This window comes from Phyllostomus hastatus, unplaced genomic scaffold, assembly GCF_019186645.2.
Source record: "Phyllostomus hastatus isolate PE091 unplaced genomic scaffold, TTU_PhHast_1.1 phas_contig_1162, whole genome shotgun sequence".
Lineage (NCBI taxonomy): Eukaryota > Metazoa > Chordata > Mammalia > Chiroptera > Phyllostomidae > Phyllostomus > Phyllostomus hastatus.
Window position 1 is genome coordinate 10,864,160 of NW_025333537.1, and position 14,437 is coordinate 10,878,596.

Consider the following 14,437-nt stretch of genomic DNA (forward strand, 5'->3'; position numbering starts at 1 on the left):
AGTCAAGACTCCAGGATGACTCCGGGGCAAAGTTCCTGGCTCCTTAACCGGGGTCCCGGCGGACTCGGCTGCACGTTTCCGCGGTTCCAACCAGCAACACCCCGCCCCGCCCGCGGCGCAGTCAGACCGCCTACCACTGGACCTCTCCCGCGGTTAACGAGCACCGCCTACTGGCGGTCAGACGCTCCACCGCTCGGCCCCGCCCACGAACGATACGCGCATGCTCCCCAATTCCTCTCCGCCTTCCTGGCTTCTCGCGACAGCCGCCCGGAGGTGGCCTGAGTCTCGCGATAAAGGCCCATTGTCTCGCGGGACCGCGCCGGCAGACGGGCTCTCGGGTGGCCCTTGCCGGAGGAGAGGAGTTGCATGTGTCGCTTCAGCTGGCGGTAGTGGCGGGAGCGGAGGCGTCGGCAGCTGTAAGACCGCCTGGGTAACGACCCCTCGGGCTTTCCCCACTTCGGAGGAATTCGTGTAGAGAATGTGGGGGAAGCCGAGGTGTAGCTCGGCGGAAGGGGGCCGGGCCGGGCGTCTCCACATCCCCGCCCACATGGGCCCCGCAGGTGCCCCCGCGGTTGCCCCCTGGCTTCCGATCTCCCCTCTCACACCGGGGCCGCCCTTGCCGCACCAGGGCCGTGACTCCCTGCCCCTTCCCGGCTCTCCTGCCCCGGTCCCCCCCCCGGAGTCTCTGGGCTCCCCACCCCCACCCCCTCCCGCTCCTATCCCCTTCCCTGACCCTGCCCTCCGGGCATCGGCGGCGGCCTCCCCCCTTCTTCGTCGGTTCTTCCCTTCCACCTGCGCTGTGGCTCGCCTCTCTCGCCGCGGCGTGCACCCCTCCCATACCACCCCGGACCTCCGGCCCTGCCTCCGCCGAAGTTGTCCTCCGCATCCTTTCCCCCCTCTAGTTCCTCTTTTACTAGCGCCCCCTCCCCGGCCCCATTCACCGGCTTCCCTGTAGACCCGATAACGGCAGGGCGTGGCCGGGATTGCTCCCGTTCGCTGGATCCTCCTGGCGGCCGGTGTCCCTCGCTGGGCCACAGAGAGGAAGCCGGTTTGGGGTGGGGGCCCTTGGTGGGAGGAGGCGAGAGCAGCCCCGAATACTGCTGCTCCGGCGTCTCGGTCCGGAACCGTGAAGATGTGCTCTTTTCCCTGCCCGCAGGTGCGTGAGATGGCTGCTGACATTTCTGAGGCCGCGGGGCAGGACTGCAGAGGCGACCCCAGGGGCAATCCCAAGTCAGACGCAGATTACCCGCTGCGAGTCCTGTACTGCGGAGGCAAGTGCCGCAGGCCGGAGAGGGGCCTTTTTCCTGACTGTGTCCCTTTGCCTTGGGGTGATTGAGGCTCACTTGGTCCCCCTGAGCCTTTTCCAGGCGCCTCTGTCATTGGGTGGGTCCCTGACTGGGGAGGGGGCGGCGGGCGAAGAGGAGGAGGAGCGGGGACTGACCATCATTTCCTGACCTGCATGACCAGTCCTTGCTCCTCGTCCTGGGGCAGCTAATGGTCCCATTGCAGTGGAGACGGGGAAGGAGTTATTTCAGCCCGGCCGGTCCGGCTGTAGAGGAGGGCTTCCTGGAACACAGATGCTGGGTCCTACGGGATGACGAGGAGGAGGGCAAGAAGGAGGCTCGTGGCGGGTCTGGAGAGCAGAGCAGCTCGGTGTTCATACGTTTAACCACTGGCCGGTTCCCGCATTTGTGTCCACACATGGTGTTAGGGTTCCCTCCAGACACGGAGGGCGCCAGGAGCGGAAGGGGACGGGGTTTCAGTGCTGGGCGGTAGGAGTCTTGGGAAAGTGCTCTTGGTTTGATTTTAAAAAAAAGGTATATATGTTAGCTTCAAACAGTTTTTTATCCCCTTCGAGTATTTTCCCTCATTTTCAGTACAGACCTATTTGTGCATTGTGATGCTCTAACTTGATTAGTGTCTTGGAAAGTTTCAGGAAACTTTGAAGGTACAAGACAGTAATTGGGAAAGAAATACTAACTTTTTTAAGTAAGTGTTTTTGACTACTTACGTGCCTAGCAGTGGTTTAGGTGCTGTGGCCTCTGCAGGACAGAAGTCAGGGAAGGTCCCTGTTTCCGTGGACCGTACGTGCGGTGGGTTGAGTAGAGACCTCGCCTGGAGACCAGGTGTCTTGCAGGGAGAGGCGATGCCGCTGGGTTCCGGGACTGTCCCAGTTCGTCCTTCATTCAGTGTCTTTGACAGTAAAATAAAATTAGTGTCACATACCTCAGTAAGAGAGCAGGCAGGGAAACTTTCGTAGGGTTGGCTGAGTCTTGTTACAGAACTGGTTTTATTTGGTTCTGTTGTTCGTCTTCGGGGTCAGGGGCCAGCGTTACCAGCCACACGGCCTGGTGCAAGTCACCTAGCTTCCCTGGGGGCCAGGGGCGTGGTGCTCGGGGTCTGTGGAGTGAAGGTGATGATGGCGTCTGGAGTCAGCTGGTTCGTACGATGTAAAGCTTCTGGCCCAGCAAGTGACACAAGAACGTAGTGTCGTAAGCACCAGCTGTTACTGTTACTATTACTGTTCTCATCAGGAAAGGGTGCTGGTGTAGTCAAGAGCTGTTCCTGTGTCCTGTTTGATCGATTTGGAGACTCCACGTTTTGTAAGACATACCGTTATTTTAGGTTCTGCTAAGCGAGAAAAAATGGCCAGATTGACATAGCATAATTCTAAGATTATCCTTATAAAAATTAAAAGAAACCCTTAGAATTGGTGAAATGCCGAGTGCACGAAAACCCCCCTGTGCGGTGGCCTGTGTCTCTCCTGAGACAGCTCTCGAACAAGCGCCGCGAAGCTGCCGCCCCCTGCCCCGTGGCGCGTTCTGTGGGCCAGGGTCCCGGAGCGTTCTCGGGAAAGCTTGTGTTCACTTCGCTCCCTCGCTTGTTCGGTGTTCCGGACGCTGGGATGCACACCGAGTGCATTTTTGCTCGAGGGCTTTAAGGTCCAGCTCTGGCAATGCATTTAGGGAGTGTTCGATGTTGAATTAGTGGGTGAACTGGGACTGTAACTGAGAGTGAGGAGTTCAGGAAAGGGAGGGGTCTTTGTTCAGAGGGAAGGACGGAATTTCCACAAAAGTGGGGAACCGTGGGCAGCAGGTGGACTCCGCAGGGAGGCGAAGGGGCGCCGGAGGGCGGTCCGGCGGCAGGTGTGACGCGGTGTCCTGGGGAGGGGGGGCGTGCAAGGGCTGGTGGGGTGTCGTGAGAAATGAGGGTCGCCGGGCGGGGGGGCGGTCATTTCTGGGAAGACAGTTGACTTTGGTTTGGAGACTTCCTACTCTGGGGTCAGTCTGAGTCGGATTCCTGGCTTGGCCGTGTACTCCTTGGGTGACCTTGGCCGGTGCCCACATTTGTGAGGTGGATGACAACAGAGACTCAGAGCGCCGTTGCGAAGGGTGAAGGGAGCGTAATACTCCCAAAGGCTCCACCTCCCAGCACCGTGCTGTTGGGCAAAGGGTCTCAGGGGACACGAGAGCTCTTGAGGGACCCGAGCGTGCAGACTGGAGCGGGAGGTGTCGCTGGCGACGGTGCCCTGCTCTTCGGGCTGCGTCCCGTCCGCGGGGATGCGCGGCCCGGCGCTCCGCCGAGTGACGTGGAGTCTGCGGGGGCTGCGCGGCTGTGTCCTGAAAAGCGAGTTTACGGGTGGTGAGCGACCTGTGGAGGGAAGGTCATTTTATAGGCAAATAGCAGTGAACTCAGGAGGATCGTCCAGATTTTTCATTGTGTTAGAATTTCCTGAACCGGGTGTTGTTTGCAGTGGTGTGTCAAATGGTGTATGGCTTTAGCATTTGCTGTACTGATATTTAACCTGGAACTTACACTGCAAGTATGCCCGAATACCTGCACCTACTGGTACTTGAACTTGAACTGTGAGGGTTATGGAGCTCTGCTTAACTGGGGAGAGCTTTAGTGAACTTGAGGTGGAGATGCTAGATCCCAGTTTTCTCCTGCCACACACCTGTGGCCATGCGGGTGGTCGTACCTGTGTCATCGGATGAGCTGCTCAGCCTTTTTTATGGGGCTTCGCCCACAACACGCGAAGCAGGCCGCTGTCGTCCGGCTGGCACGCAGCTGCTGCCCATGGGTGTCGTGTGATCTCCTTCCGTGGGGAACAGACCAGGGTTCGGCTCCCGCTCTGCTAACTGGGGGCAGGTGGCTCGTTTATGCTAAGTCTCATTTTTTCCACCTGTGTCTGACAGACGCGCTCGTTCTTAGCTTGTGGGGTTGTGACAGGTAAACACAATCATAGATGAAAAGCACAGCAAAGTGCCCGATGTCACAGGCGCCCAGCGTGTGGGCACTGCCGCTCTTAGTGACAGCGTGCCGCTCCTCGCCCCCCGTCTCAGGGCTCCGGGCCGCCCCCTGCTCCGTCCTTCCCCGTGACAAGCACAGCGAACCAAGCAGTCGACCCAGGAAAGGGTTGTAGGTAAAACTGGGAGACCATGGGGGTTCTCCGGTCCTCCGGCCCCTGTCAGCTGTGCAGTGACAAGATCGAACCGGCGTTCCTTCCGGCTGCACAGTTCCTGGATCTTATGTAGCGTAAGGCGAAAAAGAAAAGGGAAGGCGTCCTGCAAAGAGATGGCAGGGTGCTGCGTGTTCGTGGGAGTCAGCAGCGGTGGCCGTCCCGACTGAGCGGTGAGGTGCGCAGCTCCACGCAGGTGCCGGCGTGAGGGGAGTGGTCCCGCCTTACCTGGCTTCAGGCCCACCGAAGTGGTGGTGCTGGGACCTTAAGGCGCGCGAGACGGTGTGGTCGGGTGTTTCGTCACCTCAAGGAGGCAGTCTTCAGATCAAAAAGGTCTGGATAATATTTCCGTTAGCCGTGTGACTTATCTTTAAAAAGGCAGGGCATGGTGGGTAGCGTTTGAAAAATAGTACAGAAAAAATACAGGAAAAAGTAGAAATGAGGCATTTTATCAAGTTTAAAATAAGTTACGATGAGTGCTGTGTATATGTGTGCATATATACATATATTTAAACTTGAATCTTTTCTTCTCTCCATTTCCACAGTGTGTTCATTACCAACAGAGGTAAGTTCTTTTAAAATTCTTAAACCCTGCATTTGAAGTCTTTGATTTTGTGGCTAGCCTGAGAACATATTTTTCATTTTCTTTTCTTTTTTTTAAAGACTTTATGTATTTTTAGCGACTGGGGAGGGAGGGAGAAAGAGAGGGAGAGGAACATGATGTGAGAGACAAACATTGATCGATCAGTTGCCTCTCGAGTGCCCGCAACTGGGGACCTGGCCTCCCTACCCAGGCACGCGCCCTGACCGGGAATCAAACCAGGAACTTTTTGGTTCGCAGGCTGACGCTTGATCCACGGAGCTACACCAGCCAGGGCTTATTTTTTATTCCAATCATTTGATAGTAGACTTTAAGTCCTTTTATAGAGAAATTTGGTTTGGAATACTTTTATGGTCTTACACACAAATTGCTTTCTTTAGATTTTGAGTCATGTGTGCACCTTTGGGACTTGGCTGGCCAGTTCGGATTTTTATGTGGCACACACAAATAGTCAGTCAGCCAGTAAAACTCAAGAGTAGTCTTAATGCCGAAACTGGAGGTACAGGCAGAGGAAAGCATGAGTTACGTGTAAGGCTTTTGTTAATAAGCTTCTCAGTCAGGCTTTCTGGGCAAGTCGTGAAAATAATGAGACGCCTGTGTGCCCAGAGCAAGAAGTAGACGCTTGTTTTCGTCCGTTTGCCCCTTTTTCTCATGGCCCTTGTGTCTGACGGAGAGGATATTGGTCACAGCGGTCAGGCGGGGCCTCGTTCCTCCTCACCCCTGATTCTCACGGGGCGCTTCTGGTGGAACGCAGGGTTTCTGTGGACGAGACGGCAGCTGGGAGCAGTTAGGGTCGCTCTTTGTGCAGCAAGTGCAGAGAGGGCTGCAAGTGAAAATGTACTGCACGAAGGAAAACACCTTGTCGTAACCGGTGTGTTCTCTCCCCTAGTACTGTGAGTACATGCCTGACGTCGCCAAGTGCAGGCAGTGGTTAGAGAAGAATTTTCCCAATGAGTTTGCGAAACTCACTGTAGGTATGAACTTTTTCTTCCTTTCATTAAAGCTTATACGCCTGAAATAAATGCACATACAACGTTATTTTAAAGATATGAAAGTCTTCTTCTAGTAGGATAATTACAGAATTATAATCTCTGCGAACTTTAAAACGATCGTAAGTTCTTAGGTTAAAATTCGTTACCTAAAATCACACACTGCTTCACGTGTCTTCTCTCTGAGACGGGGTATGTCAGAATATCACCTTTTTTATGTGAAGAAGAGTAAATCATCCGGAGGCAAATATGTTTTCATTCATTCATTTAACAAGTCATTTCCTGTGGGCGTATCACGTGTCTTACACTGTTCCAGAGGCCGAGGGTAAGGCAGTGTACAGAAGCAGTATACAGAAAGTTACGTTCTAGAAGGGGAGACAAAAGAAGACGACGTAGTTATGTGAGATAGTGGTAAGCAAGGAATGCGGAGATAGGAATTGCTGGGGAGGGAATTTGAAATCCTAGGTTAGCGGCCAGGGAGGATTTTGCTGAAAAGATGGCGTTGGAGCAAGACCCGAAGGAAGTGCGGGAGCGAGGCTTCAGAACTCCGGCGGGGACCGCCCGGGCGGGGGACACTGCCGGGCACTCGGGGGGCAGCAGGGCGGCCTCCGGGTCCTGAGCTTGTTGGAGGAGGGGAGAAGGGTCTGAGAGGCGGTCAGCGAAGTGATGGCCGAGCGCTTTACTCGGAGTGAGACGAGGCGCCGTCCATCAGAGGGGTTCGCGTGGAGGAAGGAGGAGGGCCGGCTGGGGTTTAGCGGCGTCTCTGTGCTGCCGTCCGAACAGACGGAAGAGGACACAGGCAGCAGAGCGGGGACCCCCGCCGGGAGGCTCCTGCAGGGGCCGCTCAGGACCAGACGGCAGCCGGAGCAGAGGGCAGCGGTGGAGGGGTGGGGAGTGGGCAGGCTGTGGGTGCGTTTTGAAGGTGGAGGGACGAGGTTTTCTGACGCCTTGCCCGTGGGGAGTGAGGGAAGGGGCCGCCTGGGGTTTGGTCGGAGCAGCGAGACCGGAGTCGCTGTTGGCAGAGGTGGGGCAGCGCGCGGAGGAGCAGGCTCGCCCCGCGGAGACAGGTGGGAATGAAGGGAGGCGCGGGGTGGGGGGCAGAGCCTGGGCCAGGGAGGGCCCGTTGGGCGCACCCGTGCTGTCCCACTGTTCGCCGCTTTGATTTCCACACTGCCCTCATGCGGCACGCCCTCGAAACGGCACACGGCCCTCGTGGAGACAAGCCGCACAGCCACCGCCAGTGGCTGGGGGACGGCCCGCGAGCCTGGTGCTGGGGTCAGTCTGCACGGTCGGCCCGGGGCGCAGTGACCTGGGGGCGGCGGGGTGGGGGTGGGGGTCTCTCCTTATTCGAGACCGGGCTCCCTGTTAACAAGATCGGCGCATTCAGGTGCCGTCTGCTCCTGCAGTTTCGAGTGTGTCATGCTCCTTTCACGTGGCTGAAAAAAATTGTCATCACATGGCAAAGACTTTGTTCTGTCTTCTGTCACCAGACCCAAGGGTTCAGAGTCAGACCGGAAGGACTCCAGCAGTGTGTGTATTTGCTTTACGAATGGCAGACTCCACTGTCGATGGAGTTGCTTGTTTGTGTATGGGGTCGCTCAGAGGCGATTTCTTTTATTAAACATCAGTAGGAAGTGACATTAATGCTTTGGGTTTTGTGTTTACGTGTAGAGAACTCACCCAAACAAGAAGCTGGAATTACTGAAGGTCAAGGGACAGCGGGGGAAGAGGAAGAGAAGAAAAAACAAAAGAGAGGTGAGACCTAAATCCACGACTTCCCATGCAGAACCCGCCGCTCCCCAGGAGAAGTCAGTCACGGGGGCATTTCCAGAGTGAGCGGCCGCGGCCCGTGCTGCAGGTCCACCACAGGCCGCTCGGCGGGTGCAGACCGCGTTGCCAGGGGCCGACACGGGGCAGGGTTTGGGCTTTTCGCTGTAAGTCAGATCTAAGAAAACGGGCTTTATTTGCCGTGTGCATGTAAAAAGCAAGCAGCCAGCTCGCTGATGACTTGAAAACTTTATACGTAAAGTTTTTCTGATTACTTCTGACAGCTCGGTGGAATTTCTCTCCCTTACCGGTGGTGCACGCGCCTGTCTGTGCTCTGTGCGGGGACTATGTCCTCCCGCTCTGGGGCCTGCCCCTGCCTGTTTCTTCCTCCTTCCTCCACCCCTCCGACTTTTCAGACTTTGCATATTTTTTTAAAAAGTCCCAAGAGCCCACATCTTTCCCTGCTTTACCCCTCTGCGTCCCCTCCTGGCCGGGCTTCTTTAATAAGAGGGGACTGGCTGTTCTGTCGCTCACTGCTCGCTGCCCAGGCTGCCCTACCCTGACGTGCACGCCACCGGAGCCCTCTGACGGGGGTCACCAGAGGCTCGGGGTCGCTCAGTAAGAAGGGCGTTGGCATGCTCCCCTCGGGAAGTGTTGTGCTTGCTTGGTTTCCATGGCAGTCCTTCTCGTCCTGTAGTGCAGACTTGTCCCGTCTTCCCCAGACTCCTCGTCTCCCAGGACTCTGCCCTCTGGCCTTTTCGTTCTGCATGTTCTCCTTGGGTGATGCTTCCACCTGCTCAGAACTTCTGCCCCGACTCGACGCTCACATCCCCCAGTCTGTTTCTCCAGTCCCGGCGTGCGTCTCCAGACTGGAAGTGTGTCCTGCCTGCACCCCAAGCGCAGCCTTCCGAGATGCACTCAGCCCCAGGTCTGCGCCTCTGTTTCCCCTCCATAGGTCAGCGGCGGCGCAGTTTCCCCGGTCACCTGGGCCGGAGGTCTGAGGCCTGTCCGAGGCGCTCTCTTCCTGTCCCTCGTAGTCAGCTCTGAATTCTGTTACTTTTCTCTCTCTCTTACGCTCTCTGTTCTGAACCAGCAGTTGCCATTGCTGTGGTTTAGAGTTTGATTCGTTTTGCCTGAACTAACGCAGGCGCCTCCTCAGTGGCCTGTAAGCCTTACTCTTCACAGACCCACCCTCCATGGTCTTGATAAAACACAAATCTGGTCATTTCATTCCTGCATAGTCATTCAGTGGCCTGTCTTCTTCCTCAGTGTAAAATCAAGTAACCAAGCTTGATGCGTTGTCCCTTTAACGACTGGTATGTGATCTTTTGCTTTTCTGGCCTCGTCTGCTACATACCCATATGCGTCCTTCACCAAGACAGGCACAGGTTGAAACACGGTCTCTGAACTTGCTCCGTTTTCCCGGAACGTCCTTTTTTAAACTTCTCCAGCTTGGACAGTTCTTTATTCTGCAAGAGCGTAGATGCCGCTTCCACTAGGACACCGCTCTGTCCTTCGGAAGGAGAGGGAGCCATTCCCCTTCGATGTGCTGTGCTCGTGGGTCCTGTTGTCGTCGGCAGTAGTCGCTGTGATCGTGTAGCCTTTTTTGTCTCACGTCTCTAAACGAGAATCCTTGGAGGGGCGGGGACTGTTTTAGAGAGGGGAAGGGAAGGAGAAACAGGGAGACACATCAGTGTGTGGTTGCCTCTCACACTACCCCTACGGGGGACCTGGCCCGCAACCTAGGCCTGTGCCCTGACCGGGATTGAACCGGCGACCCTTTGGTTTGCAGGCCGGCGCTCAGCCCACGGAGCCACACCAGCCAGGGCTGACTTAAATATTTATTGGAAGAATACTCACACATGCGTTCACAAATTTTGTATTAGGAAAAGACACTTTAGAAATTAATTGGTACCTTTTCAACATAACAAATTTAAAGACAGCATTCTCTAATTATGTTAAAAGTGAAACAGTTGATGCTGAGCTCTTTCTTAATCTGTCAAGGTGGAAGGGGTCAAATAAAACAGAAAAAGAAGACTGTACCACAAAAAGTCACAATAGCCAAAATTCCCAGAGCAAAGAAGAAATACGTGACAAGAGTGTGTGGCCTTGCAACTTTTGGTGAGTTTACTCTTAAGTATGTTTAAAACACGTGAACTGTATATGTATTTTTCTCTCTTTTTAAAAAACCGGTATCATGAAAATTTCCCAGGTCTTGTTTTAGCTTCAAAATCAAATTTTGAGGAAATGTTATTCTTTTGTAGAGGGAACTGGTTTAACTATTTCCTCTCCAGAATTTCTGCTTGGACATGTTTTATGTGGAATGAGGAGGGCAAGATAGGGCTCCCTTTGAAGCCTACCAGTGTCGCCTCCCCGGCCCCGCGGGCTTGGCGGCACAGGGTCGCGGTCTGGCTCGTCCCCCCGGGAGTGTCGCAGAGGGGAGGAAAGGCAGTGGGCGCCAAGGGTCTTGCTGCATGGGCCCGTCAGCTCCTGGAGGCCTGGACTGCACGGTGGGACCGGGTGAAGTGGGAACCCCACGGTCTGACCCTTCGTGTGACAGCACAGACTGCCCCGCACTCGCTGGGCCACTGGAAACTGTGTGTGTTTCTGTGCTGTAAACTGTTTTTTTCTAAGAGGGATAAACAAAAGGACTTCGTTGTGTCCAGTAGTGCATATGTAATAGAACTGTGTTACTGGGTTTATTTTGGTTACTGTGTGAGTAGTGAGTGATGCTATTTTTATAAGTTGAGGTTTTATTTGATCTTGAATCTTTGAAATTTTAAGACCACTGCGTGTGATAGTAACTATTGCTCTGAAAGGAATATGAAACCCTTTAATGTGATCTGTTTTGTGAATTTAAAATGCAGATCCAATTTCAAAGTGGAAAACTATCTTTGACATACAGTCCTCATTATAGTCTTGCTGTCTCTTTTCTTAAAATAACAGAAATTGATCTTAAAGAAGCACAAAGATTTTTTGCTCAGAAATTCTCCTGTGGTGCCTCAGTGACAGGGGAGGACGAGATCATCATCCAGGGGGACTTCACAGACGACATCATCGACGTCATTCAGGAGAAGTGGCCGGAGGTACGTATGTGGACCGCGTCCGCCTGCAGAGCCGTTTCGGAAGCAAGTTGCTTCCGCGTTATTTGACACCGCGACTCACGGCCCGTGATTATCCGTGTTTTACAGGTGGATGACGATAGCATCGAAGATCTTGGAGAAGTGAAGAAGTGATTTTGAAAATCTGTCTGTATTTAATGGTCTGAACTGAGAGTTGATACAGCCAAAGGGGGAGAGGCCTTTTGGGGAAAAAAATATATATATATTTATCCTACAGTCAGACTGTAGGCTGCCCTCGCCCGTGGCGTTTTCACTGTCTGTGCAAGGCTGCTTGTTTTTTTATTGCCAAAGTCTGATACACAGCGGGGACTGTCATGCTTATGCATGAAATAGAATTTAGTCAAATAAAAATTTTTGGTCACTTGGTACTGACGTTTCTCTTTCTCTCTCTCAAATTTTTTATTTTTGGAAAAACACTGTAGACTTTTTGTGGGAAGTTTATGTGTTATTTTTTTAAATGGTCATGATTTACTTAAATCATGATTTAAAGCTGAATGACGTTTTACAGAATTCTAATTTGGCTTCATCGCCAGTAATAACTACCCCTTGCTTCTTTGGCGTGCTAGTTTCCAGATGCTTGAGCCTCTGATAGGTCCGTGGTTGAGTCGGCTTCATTGTCACCAAGGCCACTCTGTGGGCGCCTCTGCATCCTGTGGGTAGGAGTCGTTCAAGCTGTTCTGGACGTTACTTGGTGAAGTATACTAAAAGCCTTAACACCATCTGCACTGTTGGGCCCAGTAAGCCACGCCTCTGACGTTATCCTACAGATGTAAGTCTTGTGTTCATCACGACATTACTCACGACATCAAAGAGATGGCAAATGGTACCAAGGAACAACTGGGAGGCGGCTGAAGAGATGATGGCGCACCACGCGGTAGAACATCACGCATCGTTGTGAGCGGGAGGCCATTCACAGAGGCTGCGAGTCCCCCCGTTCTGCCTACACGGGATGGTGTGACGTTCTGCTGGCCTGCTGCAGATACTATAAACCCATGTTTAATGTGTCGCCTGGGAAATAGCGGTTGAAACACGTTTTTCTCACGAGAAACTGACAATTTTCATGAATGCACTAAATGAATTTAAACTTTGTTTTTATAAAGGTCTTAAGTCAGGTGCTACAAATCGAAAAGAAGACTCATGGTATTTTAATTGCTCTAGACACCTTTAAGAAATTTAGAACCTGCTGTTGATTGCCATGCAAATTTACAATCTTGAATGAATGTTTTTTTTTTAATAATTAAAATCTTAGACTGTGTAGTAAAGATGTAAATTTAAAAAAATTCTGCATTAACTGTGGATTTTACTAAATACGATTATTGTATGATGAAGCAAATTTAGCCATGGAGACCATTTGGTGTGTGTTATGTGTGTATTCTCTTGGTTCTGGAAGATGTCCGTGGGCCTGTACAACACATGTGACTTCATGTAAAGATTCCCAATGTTCACAGTTCTTGTCAAATGCAGTTGCAGTCCCTATCTAGGCAGCAGTGGGTGTTACTGCAGGAAAATGCAGGATTAAAACCGTCCTTGTGTATAGCACGTGTGAATCTCGTTCTTTGACCCCCGTTAAAAATGCAGCGTAGTTTCATCTCTGATTACAATAGAACAGGGATCGTTCTGCCAGCAGAACTGGGAGTGCTTTTAATTCATACATTCTCGTTATGTGCGTTTCATGGAATGTTTTCACAGGCTAGTATTTTTAGCAAAAATAACACCAGTTCTTGAACAGCCTTATCTCATAATATGTGTAGGAGATGTGCCACGATTAAGTTGGCAACTTCAAATGCAAATACAGTTTTGATATGTAGTTTTTGTTCATTAAAGGAATAGATGCTGGTAGTAATTTTAAATTTCTTTTTAGTTATGACATAGAAGCTCCAGTAAATCAGCTGTAGCTGAAGATGTCGTCCATGGTAGCTTTTTCACTCTTAATTAAAAATACTACTTTACAGATAATTCTGCCTTTTAGATCCTATCTTTGTTATATGCTGGATTACTTAGGAAATAACAGGGAGACTGGAAAGAGTCCATTTACCTCATCAGTTTGAAACAGACTGAGTGAAAAATAAGATGCAGTATAATTCTTAAAGCTACCAGAAAACATTTTATATCATTTAAGAGTTATATCTTCTCTAAAGATTATCTTTTAAAAGAAAACTTCAGGAATGAACTTAAAATACTGAGGTTTTTGATTTGCAAGGTCGTCATAATACTCTTGCCTCATTCAGGGAACATTTACTGGCCACCATGGTGTAAGGGGCACCGCATTTCTTACCACCTCGGAACTCCTCGGACTTCCCCAGTGAGTGCTGGCGCATGGTCACCTGGTGGGCAATGGCATTTCGGGGCTTAAACAAACATAAACCTTAGGGTGGTGAAATTGGAAAAGCATTTGGGTTAATATGCTGCCCAAACGGAGAACTGGCGTTCAACCACATTCCCTTTGGCATCCCATTCCACCAATGAAGCTGGATGTGCCGCATACTAACCTGCTGATAGGCTGTTTTCAACAACTAGTCAGAATTTTCTTTCTTGATTTTTAAATTCGAAGACATGGAGTTGGTTCTCTTAAACAGGAGCTTAATCCTTAGGAGGCAAGTGTCACGCAAATCGGTAAACCTTGAGAGCAAGAAATTGTAATTCTGGTTTTCCATTTTCAGGTTTTATAAACACGAGGGCGTGTTTTGCTAATTCACAGTCCATCCAAAAGTAAAGCTGAAATCCTGTGAGACTATTTGCTAACCTGTCTTGGGGGGTGATGCCATCCTAATGGCTAAGGAGTAGGGGGTGGGTGACCGGGTTTCAGTGTGGTAAGTAGTAGTTCTCCCCAGTTCAGTTCCCAGATGACAGAGTAGAAGCAGGGAGAAAGAGGGACTGTGAAACAACACGTGAAAAAAGCTTAGGTTCAGCCCAGAATGTGGTAAAATATTGTCAGGAATAGAGTTGCAAAATCCTCGTTGCTATTCAAGAGCTACATCAAGAGCCCAAACCAAAAAAACTTTTTTTTTTTTCTTTTCATCTGCGATGCTTTGTTTGGAGCTGTCTGCTGGGCTGCCCAGCGACTCTAACTGTAGCAGCGCTGGTCTGCCTCCATCCGTTCCTCCGTTTGAGAGACAGGTACCGTCCTAGCTCCAGGAACGCACAGCTGCTGAACCGGCCGAGCGCACCGTTCAGCCGGGCAAACCGGTGAGCAGCCCCGCGGACGTAACCCAGGGCGACGGGGATAGAAACAGCCTTTACTTGCTCCATCATTTACTGGGGAATTGTAAAGAGCCGATTTTTGCGGGCGGGCGGTGAATAATGGATTGCACGTTCCCCCATGAACCAATCGCGAGTCCTGGGCCCAGAACTGGAAGCCCCAAACGTCGGGAGAGCTGTGCCCGCCAAGCCGCTCACACGCTCCGCGGGGAGCCAGCTTCCCGCAAGGGGTCGCGCGGCCGGCCGCCGCGGTCTCGCGAGAGCGGCGTCGGCTCACCCCGCGCGACGCGCGCTCGGCTGA

The 14,437-nt window shown here is 52.0% G+C and overlaps 1 protein-coding gene across 2 annotated transcripts; it reads left to right on the forward strand.

Moving 5' to 3' along the window:
* The first annotated feature begins 283 nt into the window (after window positions 1-283).
* Window positions 284-12,472, forward strand: DENR (density regulated re-initiation and release factor). 2 transcript variants are annotated; one of them, XM_045844764.1, is made up of 8 exons: window positions 284-416; window positions 1,157-1,271; window positions 5,005-5,024; window positions 5,950-6,034; window positions 7,721-7,804; window positions 9,821-9,937; window positions 10,763-10,902; window positions 11,008-12,472. In XM_045844764.1, the coding sequence occupies exons 2-8, from the start codon at window positions 1,166-1,168 to the stop codon at window positions 11,050-11,052; spliced, it is 597 nt and encodes a 198-aa protein (XP_045700720.1). In that variant the 5' UTR covers window positions 284-416; window positions 1,157-1,165; the 3' UTR covers window positions 11,053-12,472. The 2 variants fall into 2 exon arrangements, with proteins under 2 accessions (XP_045700720.1, XP_045700712.1); XM_045844756.1 differs by having other exon boundaries at window positions 292-430.
* Window positions 12,473-14,437: the final 1,965 nt, after the last annotated feature.